At 38.0% G+C, this 27,430-nt stretch overlaps 1 protein-coding gene across 4 annotated transcripts; it reads right to left on the reverse strand.

Annotated features, from left to right (window-relative positions):
• SNAPC3 (small nuclear RNA activating complex polypeptide 3) lies at nt 1-27,430 on the reverse strand (the record flags this gene model as incomplete). Of its 4 annotated transcripts, XM_084239012.1 has the most annotated exons (9): nt 1-148; nt 1,233-1,340; nt 4,518-4,682; nt 7,896-7,978; nt 13,672-13,821; nt 15,821-15,925; nt 18,325-18,409; nt 26,150-26,227; nt 27,114-27,430. In XM_084239012.1, the coding sequence occupies 9 exons, from the start codon at nt 27,428-27,430 to the stop codon at nt 1-3; spliced, it is 1,239 nt and encodes a 412-aa protein (XP_084095138.1). The 4 variants fall into 4 exon arrangements, with proteins under 4 accessions (XP_084095138.1, XP_084095140.1, XP_084095141.1 ...); XM_084239014.1 differs by lacking the exon at nt 13,672-13,821; XM_084239015.1 differs by lacking the exon at nt 4,518-4,682.

Consider the following 27,430-nt stretch of genomic DNA (forward strand, 5'->3'; position numbering starts at 1 on the left):
TTAATTAAAGGTTCCAGGATCAACATAAGGATAAGCGAGAAATTCCCCCAGCTTGTTGCCTTCTGAATCATAGTGGAGCATTCGGAAGCAAACGTCACAAAAGAAACATGGGTCTTCTGGTGCAAAACTGTCATTGTTTGTCACCCATCTGTGGTTTGGGAAAAAAAAAGGAATTGCCTCATTACAATCAACTTCTTCATGCTTTAAAGTTACATGCTGTAAGTTAAGCCTGCAGCAACATGTGAACATCCCCACTACTGCCTTATTCTAAATACACTGCAATCCTCTACATAGCGAGATAGAGATATGTCCACTACCTATACTCCAAATAGTAGAATGATATTTCTCTGAAAGACTTGTTAAAGGTAAGTAGAGAAGACTATAAATTAATACTTGAAAACATACACTTTTGCTGAAACAAAGCCATTCTCCAGTTAACTGTCAATATGAACATAATTTTCTGGTAATAGGCTATCTGAAAAACCATAAAGTGCTACAGATCTGATAAACTTTTACTTCATTTATTTTTCGCATTGGTAAACTAGTACTGTTTAATTAGAAAACTATAGCTGTTTTATCGAGAAATCAGGATAAAGTGTTAGAGTATACGAATGGAAATAGGGATTACATTATTCAACTGAGATTTTGTTTTTTTGGCCGGAGCTGTTACTGGTTGCCATAAGATTAAAATGCTATTTTTCTATTTACCTAGATTCTGCATCTCATGCAATGATACATTTTTCTGATTTCCATTTTGATCAGATAATTCTGAAATATGTTTTCCTATCAATCATCAGTATGCACAGTAGGGAGCCCCAAATTGGTGATTCTTAATTTTTCCTTTCTCACTAAATGTTTGACCCAGTTTCATCAAATCATGCAGAATCACATAAAGCGAAAATTTTTTATAAATGCGATGGTGTGTCCTGTTTTCACTGAGGAGCAACTGAATAAAGCTGATTTTGTATAAACTGCAGAGGCAGAAAGAAAGGTGTTCTACCCCAGAACTTCCGTTATGTGATAATTCATTTTTGTATTACTTAAAAAACATGGTTTTAACTAAACTGACTTCAGTATTTCCCTTACTACCTTTTTAAATCAGGTTTATATATCATTTATATCCCAAAGTGGAAGTCCTTAAATCCAAAATAGAGAAAAGAACTAAAATACCAAATATCAAAAGTACTTGATTATCGAAAGTCAGTACCTCTCAAGGAGGAAAAATAACTTACCGGGCTGTGTACATTTTACAAACAAAACACTTTCTGGTCCATAGCCAATGCTTCTTGATAAGAAGGGGATAAAGTGTCCTATCCAAGCAGTCATCATGATGCACAAGCCTTTTGTATATGAGAAAATAATCATATTAAAGTGCAAAGTCTTATGAGCTATAAAGAATTAACTAGACCTGCACCTCAACATCAAGAACATATTATATATTTTTTGCCTTGCAAAAGATTTGGGTATAACTGATGTTACATCAGGCTTTACCAAATGTGTTCAACAGAACACTTCCTCCAAAAGAGCACTGTGTTTAAACAAGGTTTTCTTTTCTGTGAAATGTCCCAAATCCCATTATGGTTATGTGCACTGTGACACTAAGAGGAAGATATTGTATGCAGCATTTCTTGAATATTTCCATAGAAGAATCCTTCCTTTGATCAACATTTAACTGCCCTTTTTATGAACACAGTTTGAGCAAATCTACTCAGTGCTATTTTACTTAGATCGACAAGGTTTGTGTACAACGTAGCTCTTGTTTACTGTCCCCTTTATTAAAATCCAAATCTGGCTCCAAATATAATATGAATTGATAGGACTTCAGTTTTAGGTGCCACAATTAACAAGCTGTAAGTGGAAGTCAAACTCCACTATGTTACTAACCAGTTGGCTGGCTTTGAGTGAATCCTTCAGATTCTTCATCTGAAAAATGAAGGGAGACTGTACAAGAGTACTTACTCTAAAGGTCCCTGACAATGATAAAATTTGACTTTTTGGGGGTAAGGGTAGCAATATATCAATTTCACTATCAAAAAACGACTAATGTACTTTACAGTTTACCAACTATTAAACTATGGAATGGCATTGAATTTTTAAACCCACCTGTAAGGTAAAAATGACTTACAGTCTAAATTATGTTAAAAAATTCCTAAAAGAAATCCCACATCGCAAAAGTGTAAATTGCCATTCCAAGTTGCCTCAAGTTTAAGGAATGACAATGTGCACAGCAATATGTCTACACTTTTTTTTTTTTTAGATTTATTGTTATTTATGTATTTATACAAGCACTGGGTACAGTTAGAAGCGTGGGAGGGTGAGAGAATTCACCAGAGCCAGAGCGGGGAGCAGAGCAGACAGAAGGACTGAAGTACACTGCTGAGGGGAGCAGCGGGTGGCAGGAGAGGTCTGCGCGCCATGCGGACCCTCCTCTGGTGGCGGTGGCCAGGGAGCAGCCGGGGATTGAACTGGCGCTGCAGAGGCTGCAGGCAGCTTCGCAACCCAGTGCTCAACCACTGCACCACCGGGGAGGCCCATGTCTACACTCTAAAGAAAACTAAAATCACCAGAGAAGTAAGGATTGTCTTTCACTTCATTCTAAATCTGAGACACATTCCACTTATTTGAATGGAAAAGATGACTAGCTTATAAAATATTTAAAGGACACCTGATCAAAGAAATAATTTGAAAGTCATAAATGGATGAGATTTATGAACTCTTCTGGCTTTCGCTTTAGTAATCCTTCCCTAGGGACGACTACCTTCCATTCTTTTTTGTTTGTTTTTAAGATTTATTTTTATTTACTTATGCATATAAGAACTGCAATGTAGGCCAGAGGTGCGGGGGGGGGGGGGGTGAGGGTTACCAGAGACAGAGTAGGGAGCAGAACAGCTGATTTACTAAAAGACACCGCTAAGGGGAGCATCCAGTGAGAAAGGAGGGGTCTGCTGTGCCATGTGGGTTAGCTCCCCGGCAGGGGCTGGCAATAGCTTGATAGTGCTGAGACTTAATAACCCCTGTGCCACTTGAGAGGCCCTACTCTCCATTCGTAACTGTTTTTCTTTAACTCCTCAGCATCTCTACAGAACTACTATAACATTGATTAAACATATTAAATGGTTAAATTATGACAAATCCTTTATTGTGTCTTTATTGTTCTCTAACTAATTCTCTTATGTTTGCGTTTGCTTGGGTTTCACAGTACCTGTCACTAATTCAGTTTCCTATTTTCCGGCAAAGGGTAAACACTCCGTATACATGAAGTCCAGTTCTTCTTGGACAAGCTTCCTTCCTGAGTCCTCCATCTTACGCCAGTCTGTGAACTAAGCTGTTCTATAGGCCATCATCCTTGAATTCCTCTTTTCCATCGTTCGAACAGTTCCTTTTATGTTTTATCTACTCTGCTCTGCACTCCATGTTTTGCTTTTTCAAGATTTACTCTTCATGTGAACTACTTCCTCTGGTAGCTTCCTGAGAATAAGAGCATGGGAGGTAAATTTTTGGAGACCTCTGGCTAAGACCCCCAAACAGTGGAAGCAGGGACTTTCTAAAGTTTCTGGTCCTATTACAGGTATGAAAACAGGAGTATATCATTGCTCCACAAAAAGAAACTTAAAGGGCTCCCCTGGTGGCACAGCGGTTGAACGCTGGGCTGAGAAGCTGCCCGTAGCCACAGCAGCGCCGGTTGGATCCCTGGCGGCAGGCGAGGGTCCCACATGGCGCGCAGACCACTCCTGCCGCCTGCTGCTCCCCTCAGCAGTGTGCTTCGGTCCTTCTGCTCTGCTCTGCTCCCAGCTCTGGCTCTGGTGAATTCTCTCACCCTCCTGCGCTTCTGACTGTACCCAGTGCTTGTATAAACAAATAAATAAATCTTAAAAAAAAAAAAAATTAAAATTGTCTCTTAGAACCAAACCAGGGATACAGGAGGGTTTATTTCTATATATTTGTCCTTAATAAAATGAATAGCCTTCGTAAAGAGGAAGAGATAGGAGCTATACAACATGACTAATCCCTAAATCTCAGCTAAGACTATGTTAGCTCACTCCCAATAAATCTTTTTCAAAGAATTAAAGCTTCACATGTCAAATATTAGAAATTACTTTTTCCCAATTCTTTACCTCCTTCAAATGTTGGCAAAAAGACAAAAACCCTGGAAATATAGTTGCAAACTTGCAAAGCAGAAAACTCATATGATATACAATGTGAATGACTACTACCTGCCTACTAGCTGTCTAATATACAAATGAGATGCTTTAAAGCATTAAAATTTTAACTCTCTAAAAAACAATCTTTCTTATTATATAGCTTTTCCAAAGTAACAAACAGAGGATGCAGAGTCAGTCACTGCATGAAAAGCAAACACTTATTTTTGCTTCTCCAAAGTCAAGTTGCAATAATTATAGTACTTTAATTAAAAAAAAAAAACCCAAAAAACAAACAAAACCTGAAATCTGTTTTTACTATGAAAAGTAAAAGAAAAACAGAACAAACAGAAAAGTGTTATTTGTGCTATCACTTACCTTATGTCAGTAATGACGACAACATGTTCACAGTCTCCCTGGTGACAGTACAAGTAAGGAAAGCCCAGTTTAATATACAAGTCATTGAAGGTGAAGTCTTCCATGTTAGCAGTCTGAAACTTTCCATAGCCTCTATCATGGGACTCTGACCACTCAATGATAGTTCTGGAGAGGGAGAAGAGAACACACAGATTTATCATTGCTCCACAAAAAACCTAAACATGACAGAAAAGGGTTATGACTGCAGTATTTTACAAAATCTGGGACATTCAATTAACTGGACAGTTGCCATCTTGATGTGAAAATTACTATAGTTTATGTACATTGAAATATGGAACTCTGAATTTTCTTCATCTATTAGAGCAGTTCTCAAAGTGTAGTTCCTGACACCCAGCAGGGCCTCATGAGATCAAAATTATCCTTACAATAATCCTCAAATATCATTTGCCCTTTCAACTTTCATAAATAACTGCTTTTCTGGCCATATGGAGTATGTTATCGCTTCAGGTTGAATGAAAAATATGTACCAGGGCCTCCCCGGTGGCGCAGCGGTTGAGCGCTGGGTTGCGAAGCTGCCCACAGCCTCTGCAGCACCAGTTCAATCCCCCGCTGCTCCCCAGTCGCCGGGCGAGGGTCCCACATGGCACGCAGACCTCTCCTGCCGCCCGCTGCTCCCCTCAGCAGTGTATTTCGTCAGTCTATCTGTTCTGCTCCCCGCTTGACTCTGGTGAATTCTCTCACCCTCCTGCACTTCTGCCTATACCCAGTGCTTATATAAATAAACAAACAAATAAATAAATAAATCTTAAAAAAAAAGAAAGAAAAAGAAAAATATGTACCAGTGACACTCATTTTGTTTTAGAAAAAGTTGTATTTCATAAAAAATGTTATTTGTCTTAACAGTTATGGGACTTAAATGACTATTTTATTTATTTTTATTTATTTTTTTAAAGATTTATTCATTTATTTATTTATGCAAGCACTGGGTACAGTCAGAAGCGCGGGAGGGCGAGAGAATTCACCAGAGCCAGAGCAGGGAGCAGAGCAGACAGAGGGACCGAGGTACACTGCTGAGGGGAGCAGCGGGCGGCAGGAGAGGTCTGCGCGCCATGTGGGACCCTCCTCCAGTGGCCGGGGAGCAGCAGGGGATCGAACCGGCACTGCAGAGGCCGTGGGCAGCTTCGCAACCCAGAGCTCAACCACTGCGCCACCGGGGAGGCCCTTAAATGACTATTTTAAATATTTTAGTTTCAATTTCTAATATGGTAAATATTGATAGTTAAAGCCCCCCAAAAAAGTTCCTGATTGATTATACCATTGGGATTGCTGAGATCAAGTATGACTACTGATTGGAATACAGACACAAATGGTTATGCTGAAAGATAATGTTTATAAACACTCAAAAACATACAATATATTTTAGATTCTAGGATATTGGTGGTGATATTATAGTTGAATCAACATTCTAGGTATTTTTTTTAAATATTAGAAATTTTTAAATCCATACAGATTTTTCATGTTATATCCTAAATGACACCACACACACACACACACACACACACACACACACACACACACACACCCTCCACTCACTTAGAACAAACAGAAAAATAATGAAAGATTGCTGTTACCACCTGAAAATGACAACAGATTGATAAAGTGTTCAAGTAGGACTTAAGTTTTTTTTAGCTGTACCTAAAGTTAAATACAAGATGTACTACAATTTCTAAAACAGTAGACAATGCATTAAAAAATAATGCTGAACCTCCCTGGGAGCCTGGGGGTTAAGTCTCAGTGCTGTCACCACTAAGGCCTGAGTTCGAACTCACATATGGTGCAGCAGACCTCTTCTGCTTCGCCCACTGCTCCCTCAGCAGTGTATTTCAGTAAATCCAGCTGTTCTCCCCACTCTGTGTCTGGTGAATTCTCTCACCCTCAGCACCTCTGGCCCACATCCCAGCTCTTCTATGCAAAAAAATAAAAAATGATGCTGAGAATATAAACAACTGGGACTTCATTTTACACAGAGAAAGAATCTATCACTAGAACAAAAATACTCCCTACTAAATGGGAGAAAAATTTTGCATGTCATACATCTGACAAGGGGCTGATTATCCAAGAACTACAAAGAGCTCATACAACTCAACAAAAAAGAAAACAACCCAATCAAAAAATAAGCAGAAAAGCTAAATAAGCAATTTCTCCAAAGAAGACATACAATGGCCAACAGGCACCTGAAAAAAAAAGCTCATTGTCGCTCACTATCAGGGAAATACAAGTCAAAACCACAATGAGCTAGCACCTCACACCTGTGAGAATGGCTCACATCTAAAAGGTCAGAAACAAGTGTTGACAAGGATATGGAGAAAATGAACCCTCATTCACTGTTGGTGGGAATGTATGGAGGAAAACGGTATGGAGGTTTCTGAAAATATTTAAAAGGTATGTACCATATATGAGCCAGCAGATCCACTTCTAGGTATGTACCAAAGAATACAAAAGCACTAATTCAAAGGGATATATGCACTCCAACATATATACATTCACTGTATCACCAAGTTATGAAAACAACCTAAATGCCCATCGACAGAAAAGTGGCTAAAAAGACGTGGTACATATACTACTCATTGGAATGCTACTCAGCTATATTAAATTAAAAAAAAAAAAAAAAGATGAATTCTTGACCTTTCCAACAACATAGATGGAATTGGAGGGGATTGTGCCAAGCAAAGTAAGTCAGAAGGTGAAAGACAAAAATATGATGGTGTCACTTACATGTGGAATACACAGAAACAAAACAGAGTCAGCTAAAGCCAACCAGTAAGAAAACCCTAGAAATCTGTAGACTGAGGCTACCAGAAGGGGGAGGATGGAGAGTAAAGTGGGAAGGGAGCACAATGGACTATGGCGGAGGACTGTGGGGGTCTTGGTGGCAGGTGTGGTGTGAGACCTGCGGGGTATGATCCTATACCTCTACATCATACACATATGGTGTAAACCAATGTTACCTCAGTTAAAAAAAAAACAAACCCTCTCTCTCTCCTCATGTATTCCCCCCCCCCCAATATCTATTACCTAATGTGAAAATAAAAAAAAATAGATCTTGAAATGGTCTATGTATTTATATGGTAGGAAAATTTTCTTCCTGGGGTACAAATTTTTATTAACATACTAGTACCAAAGCCAACCAGATGTAAAAACTTGGAAAATACTTCAAAATTCGAGAAAGGTAATTTTTGATCCACCAAACAACAAAATGATGTGACAAAATAATTCCTTGGCAAAGATCTTAACAAACCAGTAAGTGGGTTTGTGGAGATAATTACTATTTGAGAATGAAAAATAGAAAAATCTTTGAGAAAATTTTAGAAACTATACCTGCTCAAGTCTCTGCATTCAGGGTATCGTTTATCATTGTAAAATATTCCTTCAAAATAAAAGAAGGCTGATTTGTATAGGTCCTATAAGAGAACAGATGGCATTGAAAGAAAGCCAACTATTAGCAATTATGAAATTGCTACAAGTATTTAATGCAAAATTTATAACTCATGAAATCACACTAATATGTTATAACAGCCTTATGCAACTTCACAATATATGCACACTCATTAATTTCATATTTAGTGGGAACTTCATAAGTGACAACTATTGTGTTAGTTACTAGGAATAAAGGGGTGAAGAGACACTCTGCTGCTGTTCTCAATTTTACCCTGTTGTTCTTTTCATAACTAGTTTTGATTTATATTTTGATGTTCTCCTGAGATTCATTAGAGGAACTCAACTAGAAATAAAATAAACTTCATTATTCCTTTACTATATGCATACACATCAGTGACAGTTACTTTGGATATTAGGACTAAACACTGAACAAAGTCATTTCTTTGGTGTTTTACCAATAATATTAACAGTGATCATGGAATTATGTTTCTGTCATTTTTTTTTCTTTTTGGTATTTTCAATGTGCTTTTATAAAAATTTTATTTCCAGTAATTTATATGTAAATTATATTTACATAGGCAGGCAGGCTATGAATTTCAATCTTTACTCACACAATCTTGCCTATGATGCCACAATAGTCACACAACTATTCTGAACCCTCAGGTTTCTTAATTTTCAGTCTACCAAACTTTCCAGCAGAGCGATCTCTTACAACTGCATAACAGAATCACAAAAATACCAAAGACCAATTCTCACCTCAGGTCAATCAAATGCAAATCTCTAAGGATGTGGCTCAGGCACTAGTGTTCCCCTAAACTCCCCAGAAAGCTGTAACATGCAATCAACATTGAAAGCAACTCAGATTCATCCTTCACCATATGCCTAGAATGAGACCCCTGCCGTCGGAAAACCTGTGTCCTTTTCCTTAATCTGCACTTAACTATTCAGATCCTCAAGTTCAAGTTCCTTACCTGTAAAATGAGAATAATGTACACCAACTCATCTTACATGATTATAGTGAAAATCTTATGAACTACAAAAGATATATTTCAGGTATTTAAATAATTTGACCTTAAAATAGCTTAGTATCTCTCTTACTTCTTTGAAACTTTCATTTTTCTTACTTTTTTTCATTCCACCATTTTTTCATTCCACCCAGCATTGACATCAGACACCCTTATAAGATTGGCTGTGCTGTGCACAGCAGGATGTGGCATATGAGATCTACTTGGAGGTGGTTTATGAGAAAGCCAAACCCAGTGAGTGGTGCTTTGGGGTCCCACCAACTGCAACAACACAGACTATCTCAAGTGTATATGCAAGACAGGGAGTGCTACGCAATTTGAGAGCAGATCTAAACATCCCACCCAGAATATGGGGTCACATCTAAATTTGTTGTATGTATGGGCTTCCCCGGTGGCGCAGCGGTTGAGTGATGGGTTTGAAGCTGCCCGTGGCCTCTGCGGGGCCAGTTTGATCCCCGGCTGCTGCCCGGCCACCGGAGGAGGGTCCCACATGGCGTGCAGACCTCTCCTGCCACCCGCTGCTCCCCTCGGCAGTGTACTTTGGTCCTTCTGCCTGCTCTGCTCCCCACTCTGGTTCTGGTGAATTCTCACCCTCCCGCACTTCTGACTGTACCCAGTGCATGTATAAACAAACAAACAAATAAATAAATCATAAATAAATAAAAATACATGCCTCTTTAAAAAAAATTTAAAAATAAAATAAATAAATTTGTTGTATGTAAACAATGGTCTAAAGGTGGGAAGAAGAGTTAGAAATCGCTATAATAGTTCCACGAGAAGATGCAGAAAGTCTGAACTAAAGCTGATGATAATGGATAAAACTGAGTGTGAAGTTATTATGGCAGAATAACTCGGAATAAAAAGGGAGTTTTTCATCTGAACAAAAAGGGAGGTGGTAGTATAAGGAAATTAATTTTAATTAAACTTTGAGATTGAGATAGCTATGGTTCATTCATTTATTCAACAGTCACTTGGGTGCTTCCTCTGTGGCAACCACTTGCAGGAATAAAGACAAAATCACTAAACAAAACAAAGTATCTTCATAGAGCTTATATTTAAGTAATAGAAGGTAAACATGTAACATGATGTCAGGTAGTGATGGGTACTAGTAATAAGTACATAGCATGAGTGGGCAAGAGAATACTAATCTTGATGCAGCAGGGAATGACCATTCTATAAGAGGAGATACTTATGATCAAGATGAAATGAAGGAGTGAGCCATCTGAATTATCTGAGTAGGGACATTCTAGACTGAGGGAATAGAAAATATCAAGGTTCTTTTTTTTTTTTTTTAAAGATTTATTTATTTATGCATACAAGAGCTGGGGTATAGGGCAGAGATGCGGGGGTGAGAGGATTCACCAGAGACAGAGTGGGGAACAGAACAGGCAGACTGACCGAAATACACAGCTGAGGGGAGCAGCAGGAGAGACAGGAGAGGTCTGTTGCGCCATGTGGGTAGCTCCGTGGCCGGCCTGGGGATCGAACTCTTGCTGCAGAGGCTGCAGATAGCTTCACAGTGCTGTGCTTAACCCCTTGCACTACCAAGGAGACCCGAAAAATACCAAGGTTCTGTGCAGAAGTGCATAGTGTATGTGAGCAGCAACAAAGAATGGTAGCGTGGTTTGAAGCAGCAGTAAAGGAAAGGGTGTTAAGGTATGATGCTCAGAGGTAGATAAGACCAAGTAATGGACCACATGTGGACCACAATAAGGACTATTTTATTTAGATATAAAAGGAAGCCTTTTGAACTGAAAAAGCAACATGATCCTACCTAACAATGTAATTCTGGCTTGTACAGCAGATAAGCAGAAATATGGAGAGGCAAGAATTGGTAGTAGGATGCTGCCCCAGGAAAGAGTGGTGGGATATCCAGCCTGGTACCTGTGAAAATGCTGAGACATGGCAAGATCCTAAAAATATTTTGAAAGTAGAGTCTAAGTACTTGCTGACACTTTCCAAGTGGGATGAAAAGGAGACAATGATGATTCTTAGGTGTTTAGCCTAAGCAACCAGGTATAGAAAAGGCATATATATTGAGGTGAGAACACTGGGAAAGGTAAAGATTAGAGTTTGATTTTGAACATATTGTTAGATTTCAATAAAATCCATCAAGGAAGCAACTGGATAGATAAGCACACCTTGTCTTGTTGTGCTGCTTCCCAAGCTGAAGGTTAGCAGTAACTTGTGTCAAGCAAGTCTACCAACACTATTTTTCCAACATCAACTAATCATTTTTTTCATTTTTTAGTGATAAAAGTATTTTTTAACTTATGTATGTACCTTGTTTTTTAGACAGAATGCTATTGGACCTTTAGACCACAATATAATATAAATATAACTTTTACATGCACTGGGAAACCAAAAAATTCATGGGATTTTCTATATTGAGATATTTACTTTATTGCAGTGGTAGAGAACAGGATCTGCAATATTCCTGATGTGTGCCTGGGGTTCAGAGACAATATTTGAACTAACTGTAAATTTGGGAGTCCTAATATTTATAACAACGAATCTGGACATGGTTGCCTAGGGAGTATACATAGAGGAAAGGCCTGAGGATTGGCTAACAGGGTATAACAATTTTTAAAGTCAGGAAGATGTCATACAAAGCAATTAAAAGTCAGTCAGAGAGGAAGAAAAACAGGTGAGTCTAATGACCAAAAAACCAAGTGATGTGCTTCAAGGAAAAAGGAATATTGAATTGTGTCATATGCTGATGAGGTTAAATAAGATGAGAAGAGTCCATGGTAGACCACATTAATAAGAGTGATTTTGGTAAAAAAGAAGTGAGTGTAAGACAAGGTGGGGCAAGAAGGGAAACAATAATTTTAGGTTCATATCTTTAACTATGCCAACTCTTGAGTCAGCTGAGAAGTTAAGGTGGTGGCTAAAGGAAGATATATGGTCAAGGATGAGGTTATTAAAATGGGAAATGTTACAGCACATTTATACATGGACAGGAGAGTCAATATAATGGAAAAAAAAACTGATGATGCAGGGAAGAGGGGATATTTATAAGAATGAAGTCCTTGATTATGCAGTCAGGGATGGAATCCAGCCTTGGACAGAGAAGATTTATTCCACACATTGCAACAGGTAGGAAGGTGGAACATATAGACAGATGGGTTGATAGGTAAAAGTGGGCTACAGATGACAGAAAATTCCTTTGTGGTAATTTTATCTTCTCAGTGAAATAAGCAGTTTTCAATTTGGAAAAGATGGTGGCGGCAGTTTCAGAGGGAATGAAACAGATGCTTTGAAAAGCGGCAGAGTAAATTAACTACAGAAATGCAGTAAAAATGCCACATACCCCTGCGCCTAAGTGGATATGTTCAATAGGCACTTAACGGCTAAAAAATCAGGAGAGAAAATGGCTAGAGAGATTTGCAAGGACTGCAGCATACTTAAAACCAAACAGAAAACAAACATAAACTAAACAAAACAAGATTAAAACTTCTGGATTACGCAGTCACCAGACATGAAGTGGGGACAGGTGAATCAGGCAAAGGGGACAACTGTTTGGTGAAAGGCAGAATTGGACTTTTAGAGGTGAGCTTAATGTAATATATACACATGTTGGTTATCAGTGATGCACACTGGAAACAATGTTATAATGCAATATTATTCAGTTAAAAAAAACAAAAAAAATCTTAATTTCTTTATCAATAGAGAAAATTCTTATTTAAAAACAAACAAAAAACCCCACAAAAATGGGGAAAAGTCTAGGAAAAAAATTTTGATAAAGTAACTAAGATGGAACCTCAGTTATAACAGTTATTTATGTGGCTGGTGGCACAGGAACCAGCAAAAAAAAAAAAAGATTGTGTTGGTTCTTGTCCAAACTCTTGATTTCTATTCTAGTTACATGTGCGGGCCAATGGTGCCATGGATGTGTCTGACTATGGATCAGAGGACTCTATTCTAGTTGCTCCAAATATCTTTTTATACTGATTGACAGATATTACTCTGTTAAGTGGGCCAGTAAATCTGAAGTTCTCTGCCTGAGTTGTACCAGGTAACAGAATTAGTTCAATCTTGCCCTATGATGAAACTCAGAAGGATCAAGGTTTTATTGGCTACTTTATTGGCGAAATAATCCCTCTGAAAACTTTGTGGGTGGCCTGGCACTTTACTCCTTTCTATCTTTATATAGTATGTAGGGTTTTTCTGTGATTTTGAGAGGACCACTCTGGGAAATCTTAGCAACGACCAACACCAGATGTTATGCCCCTGTTTGCTATTTGCACTGACAGGTCTTTTGATGGGCAATGATGGGCAATGAGACTTGCAAATGAATCCTGACTCCTTTGCTGGGGGGAAGTTAAGCTAGACTGAAACTCACACAGAGTTTGAAAGAGGAGAAAATGAATAACAAATCCAAATGTTATAATGAAGACAAGTTGAATGAATATAAAAAAGACCAACTGGTTAGATAATTGTTTACTATGTATGACCTTAGAAGGAAGATTATCTGTGGAATGACTGAGAAATTAATGGGAGATGAGGAAATCAAAACTAAGTTTAGTGTAATCATTGAAAAAGTCTTGATGCTATAGAGAAGGGCAATGATAGTACAGTGACATATGGCACAGAAGAAAATATTTACTAGATTATTCATGAGCCTACTAGAGTAATTCCTATTTCCCTAGCTTATTATCATTTTACGGGGGTAAAAAAAATCACCTTACCTTGCTGATGTGCTCAGGGGCTTGGTCAGGAGTATTGCTGAATTCTCCACCAATCTGTAGGTCACTGACACAGCAAATTGAATCCCTCAGTTCTGTGAGTTTTTGACTGCCCAGTACCAACATTGTCTGGTATGGTTTGTGTTCTTTATGCTAAAAGTCAAATGGTAAATAAGTATCCACTTAGGGACAGCAATTCAACTATAAACTCTATAATGATCACATCTAACTAAGTTACTAGTTTTCTTAATTTATCTCTACAGCTTGGCGTTCTGTATTTTCTCAGATTGAGTGTCCATTTGGCATTTTTTAATTATAGGTCCAAACTAATGACCAAAGTTGTTTATATCTCCCCTGTAATCCACCTTCTCTACCTAATTCTCACACACCAAGACAGTATTTCTCCTAAATCAACCCAGAACCAGCTACTAAACAACAAGGGGCAATCCTGACATTCCAGAGTCCACTGGAATTATTCCAACTACCCATTCCTAAGCTCTTTAACCTGCTTTGCGTTTCCCATGGAAACCCTATGAAGGCTGTGGTCTATGTTTTCCCCTCCCTCCTTTCTGCCTCCTAACACCCTGGTGCTGCATGGAGAAGTACTGTCCTGTCCACTCAGAAAAATGAATGTAATAAAAATCTTTAAATGGCATTGGCCTTCAGTGTTGTCACTCATCTACCTCCATAAATTAAAATCCCATGGGAACAACATGATACCTGGTGATGTATCATGAGTGTTTGTGCTGTTCCTTTCCTCCCTCCCCCATTCACTTTTCACAAAGTGATGTTACTGAGATGGGGACCAGTGGGTGGTCATGAGGGGAAGCCATCATGAATGGGATTAGTGCTCCTGTAAGAGACCCTTCTCCATGTAAGAAGTCTGAGACCCAGAAGAGTGCCCTCAAGCAACTCCACTGGCCCCATGATCTTGGACTACCAGAATTGTGAGAAATAAACTTTTGCTGCTGATAAGCCACGCAGTCTATGTTTTGTTACAGCAGACTGAACAGACTATGAAGACTATGATATGTGGCAATAAAACTTTTTTAGGATCCCACTAAAATGACAAATGACAGGATGAAGAGCCTCTGGAATATAACTTCATTACCACTACTGTCTTTTAAAATTTCTTAGAAGTTACTTCATTAAAGTCAGGCAATTAATCTATACCCTATACTCACATTATAAATCCAGAAATTAAGTTGTATTGATTTTGTTCTACTGTTTCTAATTGATAGAGATACCAGTCTAAAGTAATTAGTACTAAATATATCCAGATGGTTCAAAAAAATCTATTTATCAGTAACTACAATTTATATATAGTAATTTTCAATAAAATCTTGTCAAACTTAATGCCATCTATTTGGAGAATCAAAAATATACAGAATTCTTTTTATTACACATTCCTAAGAAATTCCTGGACCCCAGAACTATAAACTTTCTGCATTTTCATCAAAGAATAACTATGTTCAGTTCGTTTAATAACTCCCCAAGTATTCTGAATTACTACACAGATGTCACCCCATTCCTTCAACCAGTCACCTATTCTGCAAAAAAGTCTTAAGAATTGGGCCTCCCCAGTGGCGCAGCGGTTGAGCGCTGGGTTGCGAAGCTGCCCGTAGCCTCTGCAGCGCCAGTTCGATCCCCCAAGGGTCCCACATGGCGCGCAGACCTCTCCTGCCGCCCACTGCTCCCCTCAGCAATGTACTTTGGTCCTTTCTGCCTGCTCTGCTCCCTGCTCTGACTCTGGTGAATTCTCTCACCCTCCTGCGCTTCTGACTGTACCCAGTGCTTGTATAAATAAATAAATAAATCTTGAAAAAAAAGAGTCTTGAGAATTCATATAACAGAATTATTGTGGATTTATATATGCTTTCAGTTGTTTATAGTACAGACATCAAATATATATTCCAACACTCTAACTATAACCCAACTAACTATAACCCTATTGATCAAGCATATTTAAATTTTGGTTTTAAAATCAATTTAAGATATTTATCACTAAAACAAAGAACCCAAGAATATAGACAGGATATTAGATAACATATGCTTATATATATATCTTGAACCCTAAGGAATGTGAATTTTCAAATTAAATCCTTTGACAGAAGTTACAAGTTATCAGTGAAGTCCAAAGGTTTTTACTGACCTTATGAAATATAACAGGATACAAGATATTCACAGATAGGATAAGCTCTCCTTCTTTAATCATGTCAGCTGGGTTTTCAGGCCTTTTCCCTATGGCATGTGACTCCTGAAGAAGGAAAATGAATCAGTAAAAGACCTTAAAATCAGACATAAGAGGCAGTGTGGAACAATGGCTATAAGCAAGGGCTGAGTCAGACAGCCCTGGGTTTGGCTACTAATTTGACTTCAAGAAAATTGTTAAAACCTTGCTAAGTTTTAACTTTATTTCTGTGAAAAACAGAAAATATTTAATTTTATGGAATTCTTGCTGAGACCATGTACATAAAGCATATAATAAGATGCTTGGCAGAAAGGGCTTATGAACTGATGATAAAGCAGAGATATCAACTAATGGTATAACACTGGCATTCATAGTTACTAATACTTTTACATATTTTGTAAAAGGATATTAAGAAAAGACTTTCATGTAGGACCTCCCTGGTGACGCAAGAGGTTAAGTACAGCACTACAAAGCTATCCATCGGCAGCCTCGGCAGCGCGAGTTCCATCTGCATCTGGGGAGGGAGACACCCACATGGCACAGCAGACCTGACCTCTCTGTCTCTCCCGCTGCTCCCCTCAGCAGTGTATTTCAGTTAATCTGCCCGTTCTGCTCCCCACTCTGTCTCTGATGAATGCTCTCAATCCCCTGCACCTCGGGCCTGTACCCCAGTTCTAGTATGCATAAATAAATAAATCTTAAAAGAAAAAAAAAAGATAAGAATTCCATGCAAACTGGTTCAGCCGTATGGAAAACAGTATATTATGAAATATAACAGGATACAAGATATTCACAGATAGGATAAGCTCTCCTTCTTTAATCATGTCAGCTGGGTTTTCAGGCCTTTTCCCTATGGCATGTGACTCCTGGTACCTCAAAAGATTAAAAATGAATATGCTATATGACCCAGCAATTCCACCTGTAGGTATCTACCCTGATAAGTCGGAAGATGAAAGACAAATACCAGATGTTATCAGCAATAAGTGGAATATAGAGAAACCAAAGAAAGGGTCAGATAATACCAAGCTTAAAAACGAACTCTGGAAAGCTCACTATAGAAGAGAGGCATCCAGAGGGGCAAGAGGTAGGGGAGAGAACAAAATGGGAAGGAAACAGAGTGGACTCTGGTGGTGGACTACGGGTGCTGTGATGGAGGGTGTACTGTGTATTAATAACACATGAAGGGGGAGTCTCTACTCCAAAAATGCAAACAACAAAGTAAACTAGAAAAAAAGAAAGAAAACAAAAACAATTCCATTTAAAGAAATACCAAAAGAAATAAAATACTTAGAAATACACACAACCTAAATATTTTGAAAAACATCTCTTCATGGATTGGGAGATGTAATGTTGGTAAAAAAACAATACTACCCCAAAAGATACACAAATTCAATGCAATTCCTATAAAAGTCTCAGTGGTGTTTTCCCCCAGAAATAGAAAAACCCATCCTAAAATTCATATAGAATTTCAAGGGACCATTAACAGTCAAAACAATGCTGAAAAAGAACAAAGTTGAACAGAGGCTACCAAAAGCTACACGAATTCATTGTTTAATGCATTTAAAAATTCTGTTTGGGGGCCTCCCTGGTAGGGCAAGGAGTTAAGTCTCAGCACTACGGGGCTATTGGCAGCCACTGCAGCTCAAGTTTAATCCCTGCCAGGAGGCTGGCCCACATGGTGCAGCAGACCTCTCCTGTCTCGGCCTGTTGCTCCCTTCAGCAGTGCATTTCAATGTATCTACCTAGTCTGCTCCCAGCTCTGTCTCTGATAGATCCTCTCACCCCCACACCTCTGGCCAACACCCCAGTTCTTATATGCATAAATAAATAAAAATCTTAAAAAAAAATTCTATTTGGGATGATGAAAAAGTTCTGGAAATAGTGGTGATACACAGCATGTGAATATACTTAAAGTTACTTAATTGAACATTTAAAAATGGTTAAAATACTAAATTTTGTTATGTAAATTTAACCACACACACACAAAAAAGTGGGATAATAGATGCCCTAGTGTATTATCAAGTACCCAACAAAGTATCTGACACACAGTAGGTTCTCTATGTAGTTTAAGAATACATACTAAATGAATTCTTCACAACTTCTTAAATTTCTCTGAGGATTTTTACCTAACAGACAACAGATTTAGGAATGAATGTGGTTAAAGCAAAAATCAGAATCAGACCAAAACTGCAGTAATTGGGTGGCAAAAAGAGCATGAATTAGCCTAACACAAAGAGCAAGACAATACTAAAAACAAAAACAAAGGCAGGAACTTAAGAGTCACATATGCCAGCATTTGGATTCTGTGGGCCTTTTCTTCTACTAGCTTCCAGTTCCAGTGAAATTTCTGTAGCTTGTTTTCAACTACACATAGCCAATATAAAGATACAATACAGTCATCCTTAACACTCATCCAGTGATATAGCTTATGTTTCCTGGGAAAAAGTAAAAGATACGATTCTTACCATCTCATAAGCAAATGTTTCTTGTCTGCAGACCCGATCTATCGTTATGGTTTCTTCCCGATGTTCCATAAGTCTCTTTCTAACCCTGTTATAAACATAGGGAATATCAAATTTCAATATGTCTTATTGGGTTTATAAAACATCTCTAATAGCTAACTTTAAAAAATGAACTAGATTTTTTTATATTGAATTAATTTTATATTTAAAAGCCATGTACTGAGGTTAACATAGTGTCCTATTTGTTAATGCATTCATAATTGTATTTTCTAGCATCTCCTATAACTTTTTTTTAACATTGTTATATTATTTGGTGTATATATAATCATACATAGTCTATCCTGATGTGGTTTGTGGCTTTTATCATTAAATTGGTTTTCACAAAAGAAGTGTTAATAAGTTTATTAAGACTGAACTCTTATCATGTGTGTTTTCTAATCACAATGGTATGAAACAAGAAATCAAGCACAAAAGGCAAGCTGGAGAGATTTCAGTATGTGGATGCTGAACAACTAACTGTGCTACTGAATAATTTGCTACTGAATAACTACTAAGTCAATGAAGAAATTAAAGGAGAAATTAAAAATTACTTTGAGAAAAACAAAAATGAAGAAACAAGCTATTAGAATCTATGGGATGCAGAAAAAGTGGTACTTAAGGGCAATTTTATAGCAATACATCAAAAGTCAAGAAAAATTCCAAATGAACAATCTAACTTTACACCTGAAGGAACTAAATAAAAGGAATAAATGAAGTCAAAGTTAGTAGTGGTAAGATGATAAAAATCAGAGCAGAAATAACATAACTCAAAAAGATAATACCAAAGATCAATGAAACCTGCTTCTTTGAAAAGATTAACAAAATTGACAAGTCTTTAGCTAGGTTTATTAAGAAAAAAAGAAACAAGTGTAATAAGCAGAATCAGAAGCAAAAGAATTTGTAATAGATAAGACAGAACTACAAAGGACCACCAGACTACTATAAACATATATATGACAATAAATTACACAATCTAAAAAGCGGACAAATTCTTAGAATCATACACTCTTTCAAGACTGAATCAGGAGGAAATGGAAAAGCTGAAGAGACTGATCACAAGTAAGGAAATTGAAAGTCTCCCCCCTAAAACAAGAGAATCAAATGGTTTCACCAGTGAGTTCTACCAAACTTTCACATAATATCTTATACCTATCCTTCTCAAACTTCCAAAAAATAGAAAAGGAGCGAGAACACTTCCAAATTCACTTTGCAAGGCAACATAACCCTGATATCAAAAGCAGACTAGGACATCTCAAAAACAGAAAACACAGACCATCCTCAACAAAACTTTAGCAAACTGAATTTAACAATACATCAGAAAGATGAAATATCATGACCAAGTATGATTTTCCCAGGGATGGTTCCAACAAACAAGCCAATTTTTTCCAATACACATCAACAAAGGGAAGGATAAAAATCATATAATCATATCAATAGATTCAGAAAAGGTATTTAACAATATTTAACATCTATTTATGATAAAGCTCTCAATAAAATAGGGATAGAAGGAACATATCTTAAATAATAAAGGCCAAGCATGACAAACTCATACTTTACTCAATGAAAAATAACTGAGAGTTTTCCTCTAACATTAGGGACAACATAAAGCTGTCCATGCTTACCATTCAACATAGTATTGTAAGTCTGTGCCAGAGCAATTAAACAAGAAAAAGTAATAAAATGTGTGGAATTTGGAAAAGAAGTAAAATTATTACTACTGGCGGATGATACACAGAAAACCCAAAATATTCCACAAAAAATACATAATACATAAAATGTATATATATAATGTATGCATGTATACATAAAACATAAAATAAACCAGAACAGTAAAGTGGCAGGCTACAAAATCAATACATAAAAACTGTTGCATTTCCATAGGCAAGCAATAACCTAGAAGGAAAAGAAATTAACAATTCCACTTACAATTACATCAAATATAAATACCTAGAAATTAATCTAACCAAAAAAGTGAAACATGGTCCTCCTTGGTGGCACAGGAGTTAAAATCAGCACTATCAACCTGTCGCCGGCCACTGCAGCATGAATTCAATCCCCAATCGGGGAGCTGGCCCACATGGTGCAGTAGACCTCTCTTGTCCCACCTACTGCTCCCCTCAGCAGTTGATCCGCCTGTTCTGTCCCTTGTGAATCATCTTAATCCCACACCTCTGACCTACACTTGTATGCATAAATAAAAATAAATCTTTAAAAAAAAAGTGAAACATATATACTTAAAACTATAAGACACCATGAAAAGAAATAGAAGAAACATAGAAATGAAAAGATAGTATATGTTTATAGATTGGGTGAATCACAATGTTAAAATGGCCATCTTACTTCAAGCAAAATATCGGACACCATAGAACAAACAATACTAAAATTTGTATGGGTACACAAATGATCCTAAAGAACTAAAGAAGAAAAACAGATGCATCATGTGTCCTGCCTTTAAACTATACTGCAAAGTTATAGTAATCAAAACAGTATGGTATTGGAATAAAAACAGACACATAAATGAGTGGAAAAGAACTGAGAGCCCAGAAATAAACCCTCATCTATTTGCACAGTTACTTTATAATAAAGGATCAGGAGCATACAACGAGGAGGAAGACTCTGCAGTAAATGAAATTGAGAAAACTGTCACAAAAGCAAAGAACCAAAACTAGACCACTATCTTATACCCAACACAAAAATTAATTCAAAATGGATTAACAAGTTGAAAGACTGAAATCATGAATCACTTAGAAGAAAACAGAAAATACGTATATGGACATGGGCCTTAGAGATGTCTTCAGGGATTTAAATTCTTATACAAGGGAAACAAAAACAAAAATAAACAAGTGGAACTATATGTAACTGAAAAGTTTATGTACAGTAAAATAAAAAACCACGGAAATGAAAAGGCAACCTATGGATTGGGAGAAGATATTCACAATCCACCATATGACAAGTGATTAATACCTAGCATATAAAAAGAACAAACAACTCAATCAAAAAATGAGCCGAGATGGCTCCAAAGAGACATTTAGATGGCCAACAGGCACATGAAAAGATCTTCATCATCCCTAATCATCAGGGAAACACAAATCAAAACCATAATGAGATGTCATATCACACCTGTTAAGAATGGTCCCTATCAAAAAGACAAGAAACAAGTGCTGGCAAGGGTATGGAGAAAAAGTCACCCTCATACACTACTGGTGGGAATATAAACTGGCACAGCCACTTTGGAAAACAGTATGGAAATTTCTCAAAAAAATTAAAAATAGAACTTACCACATGACCCTGTAATTCCACTTCTAGTTATACATGGAAACACTATTCAAAAAAAGATTTAAACAGTCCTATGTTCATTGTAGCAATAGTTACAACAGCTAAGATATGAAGACAATGTTAACACCCATGACAGATGACAGGATAAAGGAGATGAGCTATAGACACACAATAGAATACACACAATAGAATGCCAACCAGCTATAAAAACTTGGATGGATCTTGAAGGGATTATGCTAAGTACAATAAGTCAGAAAGAGAGAGAGAAATATCAGACAACTTCACTCATATGTAGTATATAAAGAAACTAAGCAAACAAAACAAAAGCAAATCCTTGGATTCTGACACCTGCAGATACCATGGAGGAAAGGGATGGGAAGGGCGAGAGGAATGGCTAGAAGGGGTCAGTTAGAAGGTGGCAGAAGGTTATTAGAACTTTGATGGGAGGGACGGTGTGGTGTACATTTGAAGTTGTACTCCTAAAATTTACAATTTTGTAAACCAATGTTACTTCAATAATTAAAAAAAAAATTGTAATAATAGTACTAAAGATTTAAGACATGACAGGTTAGTTTCAGCAGCACTCATGTAGTAAAATTATCTATCTCTCCTAAGTCTACAAAGTAAAATTCTCTCTTTCGGGGCCTCCCTGGTGGCTCAAGGGGTTAATTTAAGCACCACACTATGAAGCAATCCTCAGCCTCTAGTGCGAGTTCGATCCCTGGCTGGCCAGGGAGCAACCCATATGGCACAGCAGACCTCTCCTGGCTCACCTGCTGCTCCCCTCAGCAGTGTACTTTGGTCTATCTGCCTGATCTGTTTCCCATTCTGTCTTGGGTGAATCCTCTCACCCCCCGCATCTCTGGCCTGTACCCCAGCTCTTATATGCATAAATAAATCAATCTTTAAAAAAAATAAAATAAAATCCTTTCTTTCATCAAAAAAATTCAAAAGTGGTAAAAATAACTTATTTAGCTTGCTATGGAATAAGGAGCAAAACATGTATCAAAGGAGAATCAAAATCTAAGAGATGCCTTTCTCCCCACTTCCTTACATGCACAAAATGAGTCAAGTAGCTCTTTTGCTACACAGGGAAAAGGAAAAAGTGCTAGAAATTTATTTATTTTATTCCACAATAAAGGGATCATGTGCTTTGATTCAGGTTTTATTTTTATATTTTTAAGGTACTGTTAGGGGGAAAAAAAGGTAGGTTTATAGAAAAAAGAACAGAGACACAGATTTTGGCTGTTGGCACAAGTTTAATTTACTTGCAGTCCTGTTAAGATTATTATTAGTGCTATCTTAAATGCAGCAGCTTCAAAGAACATCAAAATAATCCCAGTTGAGGAATGCTGTACTAACTCCTTTTATATTACTTCTATAATTCTATCCACATTTCTTAAGGAAAGGACTAGAAGAAAGCCAGGGAGATCTTATTGATCTAGTAGCAGAAAACAGCCAGGGGAAGCAAAGTGTAAAGCAGTCTTGAAATTATTATTTAACAAGGGTTAATAAAATCAGTATACGTCAATTAGGATGTTATTAACTATAGCAAAAGATTATTATGCTTTGCTTATAATTATCACCAAAATTCTTTTTCTAGGCAATTTCTAAGACTTCTTCTGGTTTATGAAAATTTCACTTATTCCACTCATTCTATAAATATCCATTCATTCGTTATTATGTGTCAAAGCTCTAAGAAATGGAAATATAGCAGCGTGTGTAAGACAGATATATCTTATGGAATCTTTTAGTTACGAAAACAGAAAACTCAAAATAAGTATATTATAAATGTGATGAGTATTTTGATTTCAATAGAAAAGTATAGTGGTTACACTATCATAAAATGAGATCTAAATGTAGTCCTCAGAACTTCACCTAAGATTCTAAGGCTGCTCAGAAGTCAGTAAGAGCAGTAAGGAAAAAAAGAAAAAAGACCAGGAGGATAAGGAAGAGTGAATATTTTAGGCAAAGGCTGTAAAAAAAGGTTTAGTGCTTTTGGAGTATGGCATAGATACATTCTACAGAGGCACTTTTGAGTCACTTAAGAACTCAGGACTTTTGCCTAAGGCAACTGAAAAATTTTAAGTAAGAGAGTTTCACAATCAGATACACTAAATATTCAACAATAGTTAAATAGAAAGCAGCACAATAAGCTTAAGGGCAATATATAGAGGAAGGAGTTCGGATTCTCAAGGAGCCTACAAGGACTTTAGAAATGCTAGAAGAATTCAAAACATTATAAATACACCTATTGAATCCTAAGGACAGGAGATCGGTTTTGGTAATGTTGAAAGGAACCAGGGTCTCAAAGTTAAGGTGAGCTTCAAATGGACGAGGGCATGTGCATCCTGAACCATTTGGAAAAGAAAGTGGTTGAAAATAAATCTGAAAATGCAGACTGGGGTTATATGTGGAAGGCTTCAGATGACTTAAGAAGTCTGAAATATGTCTACAGGAGAAAGAATCGCTGACAATCTCTCAGCAAAGCAGCAAGATCAGGCAATAACATGATATATAAATCTGAAGGAGAAAACAGTACAGGCTTAGCAAAGAAGCCTTTCACATAGCTCCAAGTATCACTAATACAAATATTTGTCGTGGGTGATAAATTTGCCAGATATTACAAAAGAAACCAAGCAGAGTTGAAACAGTTACAGGGCAGCCCCGATACAAAATGAGTTGCCTGACTGTGGGTCCTCACACATGTGCTTAAAGGGACTTATCAATACTCTACTGCAGGCACACACAAAAGGTTAATAAAAGGTTTATTTACAAAGGAACAGCAAATGAGGAAATGTACAACTCAGGGAGAAAAGTGGGAGATAAAATTTTAAATGCGTCCTACCCGATCAACCGATCTGGAATCCCAAATGGCACTCTGAGAGCTGGCCGCAAGCCTGGAGCCATGAAGCCAGGAGGTGAGCAAGAGAGCGAGCCCCCCAAGGCCCACGTGTTTGGGTTTTATACCAACCCTGGCTGCTTAACTCCACCCTCAGGTCCCAGCAACCTTCCCTTTGGTGGTGACGGGATTTGTCTTTCCCAATGTCCTGATGGCTTTGGTCTGGAGTGGGGGTGGAGTCCACAAAGCCTGCATGGAATTAGCTCAGGACATCCTTTCCCCCTAACAATATGACTGCCTGAATTTTTGAAGTGGACAATAGAAAGAGTTGGACCTACTATGACAGTCATAGCAAAATGGTGTGAAATGGGCTGCAAACTGGAAATTATAAATTTCACCACTACATGCATAATTATATGAAAATTATGTAGTACTATATTATCTACAGTGAGCAGTTTTTCTCAAAGTATGGCTATCAGAATGAATTACCTGTGAGTATTCAGATCAATACAGAGAGAATAACCACTTAAAAACTTTTATAGCAATGTGACAATAATTTTACTTTTTAATGATAAAAAACGTTAGCTTTCTAATATATTTGTCTCTTAATCCCAATTTTTCTAGGAATTCATTTTTACAAAAGTATGCATCTGTAAAAAACAAAACATCCAAACTTGATCTTTTACCAGAGTTTTAAGAAACACTATTATTTAGCTGCACCGTAAGTCTTAGGTAGATTTCCTTTGTAAACATTCATTTAAAGTAAACACAGGGCCTCCCTGGTGGTGCAAGGGGTTAAGCACCACACTATGAAGCAATCCTCAGACTGCAGCACAAATTCGGATCCCCTGCCAGCCAGGGAGCAAACCACATGGCGCAGCAGACCTCTCCTGTCTTGCCTGCTGCTCCCCTCAGCAGTGTATTTCAGTCAGTCTGCCTGTTCTGTTCCCCACTCTGTCTCTGGTGAATCCTCTCTCTCTCTCACACATATCTCTGGCCTGTATCCCAGCTCTTATATGCATAAATAAATAAATCTTTAAAAAAGATAAAGTAAACACAAATTTGAATATGGATTGGATATTATTAGAGGTTATGTATTTACTGCTAACTTTCTTAGGTGTAATAATACACTATATGTAAAACAATGATACTTTAAGGAGCTTTATGTCATTGTATTTGGTGGTAAATTATCATATCTAAAACTTAATAGCTCAGCAAGAGAAAAAGACAGCAGGTATTTCAAACATATACTAAACTAAATATAGTCAAATGTTAACAAAGGTTGAGTTTAGGATGTGAGTATGCAGAAAACAATAATATACTCTCACCTTCTAAATGATATAATGTTGGAAAAAAATATTTTAAAAAACAGCACAGGGGCCTTGCTGGCGGCACAAGGGGTTAAGACGCAGCTATCCCCAGCTACTGCAGCACCAGTTTGATCCCCCGCCTGGGAGGGGACCCACATGGCATAGCAGACCTCGCCTGTTTCTCTGCTGCCCCCCTCAGCAGTGTATTTCAGTCAACCCACCTGTTCTGTTCCCCACTGTTTGTGAATCCTCTCACCTGCACCCCCACCACCACACCTCTGGCCTGTACCCCAGTTCTTGTATGCATAAATAAATCTTTAAAAAATAAAAAGCACATAATAAAAAATGAGGTCATTCATACCCCAAAGTCACTAGGTCAGTATTCTCAGGGAGGACTTCTGGATCTTCACCTTCCTCAAGGCACCTTAGTTTATCAAGGCTGAAACAAACAGGAAAGAAAAGAAGGAAATGCAGTCAGGCATCTAGTTTTCAGCAATCAGGTTGGCGTTCTAAATAAATCACTGAATAATTAAGAAGAAAAAAAAAAAAATCCAGCAGGCCGCTCAGAGGCCAGAATTCTGTGCAGATTTCTGTACCCACATTCCATAAAGAAAAAGGATATAAGTTGACTGAAGATGGTCATTACTATTAAACACAGAATGACATCATTAAAGGTTATTTTCAGATGAATAACTATAAGAAAGTGAAAATCAAAATCAACAAAAAACTATGAACCAGAGACAATTTTTGGGGGGTGGGGGCCGGGAGGGGAGGGATTGGGGTCAGAATGGGGCATGTGCAGTTGTATGGGGGAATATAAAAATAAAATTTATTATTTAAAAAAAAAAGGTTATTTTCATATTTTCTCCCCAAACAAGGCACTTTTGGGGAAATCGTCAGTAACCGTATACTCGGGAGGTCCCCCAAAGAGACCACAGTTAATCTTGGAAGGAGGTTGCGCCTCCTCCCAGCTCACCAATAACTGAGATTTCTTCATTGCCCAGGTGTTAATGACAAGTACACGTCTCTTCCTTTACTGATTGTTTTTCGATATTAACAAGCACTTTAAAAATAAGAGCTAGAAAAAAATAACCTTTAAGCAACTCCCCCGTTCCTTCATTCCAACTCGCAGAGATTGTGTATTTCGATCGCAGGATTTCTGGTGTTCCGGGAAGGTTCCAGCATGTTGAAAGCTTTCACAGGGCGACTATCCTGGGGTATATAAACCACAGGATCTCCCAAGGATGAGACCCAGGGGAGGGCAGAAAACTAGGCAGCACCCTATTTGGCCCCAGGCAGCAAGAGACCCTCAGCCCCTCACTCACCCGCAGACCGCCTTCAGCTCGGCTGCTGCCTCCAGGCTGCACCCCAGATCCCGGGCCACCGCCGCATCCTCCCGTCCGGAGTCGGCGACCCCCCGGCTCCCGGGCAGCGTGGGTGCCAGGGGCTCTCTCAGAGACATGTCCCCTGCACCGCGTAATCGGCCACGCCACAGCTCCCCGAAAGCGCCCACGTGGAATGCGCGGGTGTTTAGCTCGGGAAGCTCGTACTCGGGGAAGTTGGAGCCCCCACTGTTGGAGAGCAGGTCCTGCCTGCCCCCCACCCCGCTACTCGATGGGCCGCTCCGGACGCCTTCAGCCAT

The sequence above is a fragment of the Talpa europaea genome, assembly GCF_964194135.1.
Source record: "Talpa europaea genome assembly, chromosome: 7".
NCBI lineage: Eukaryota > Metazoa > Chordata > Mammalia > Eulipotyphla > Talpidae > Talpa > Talpa europaea.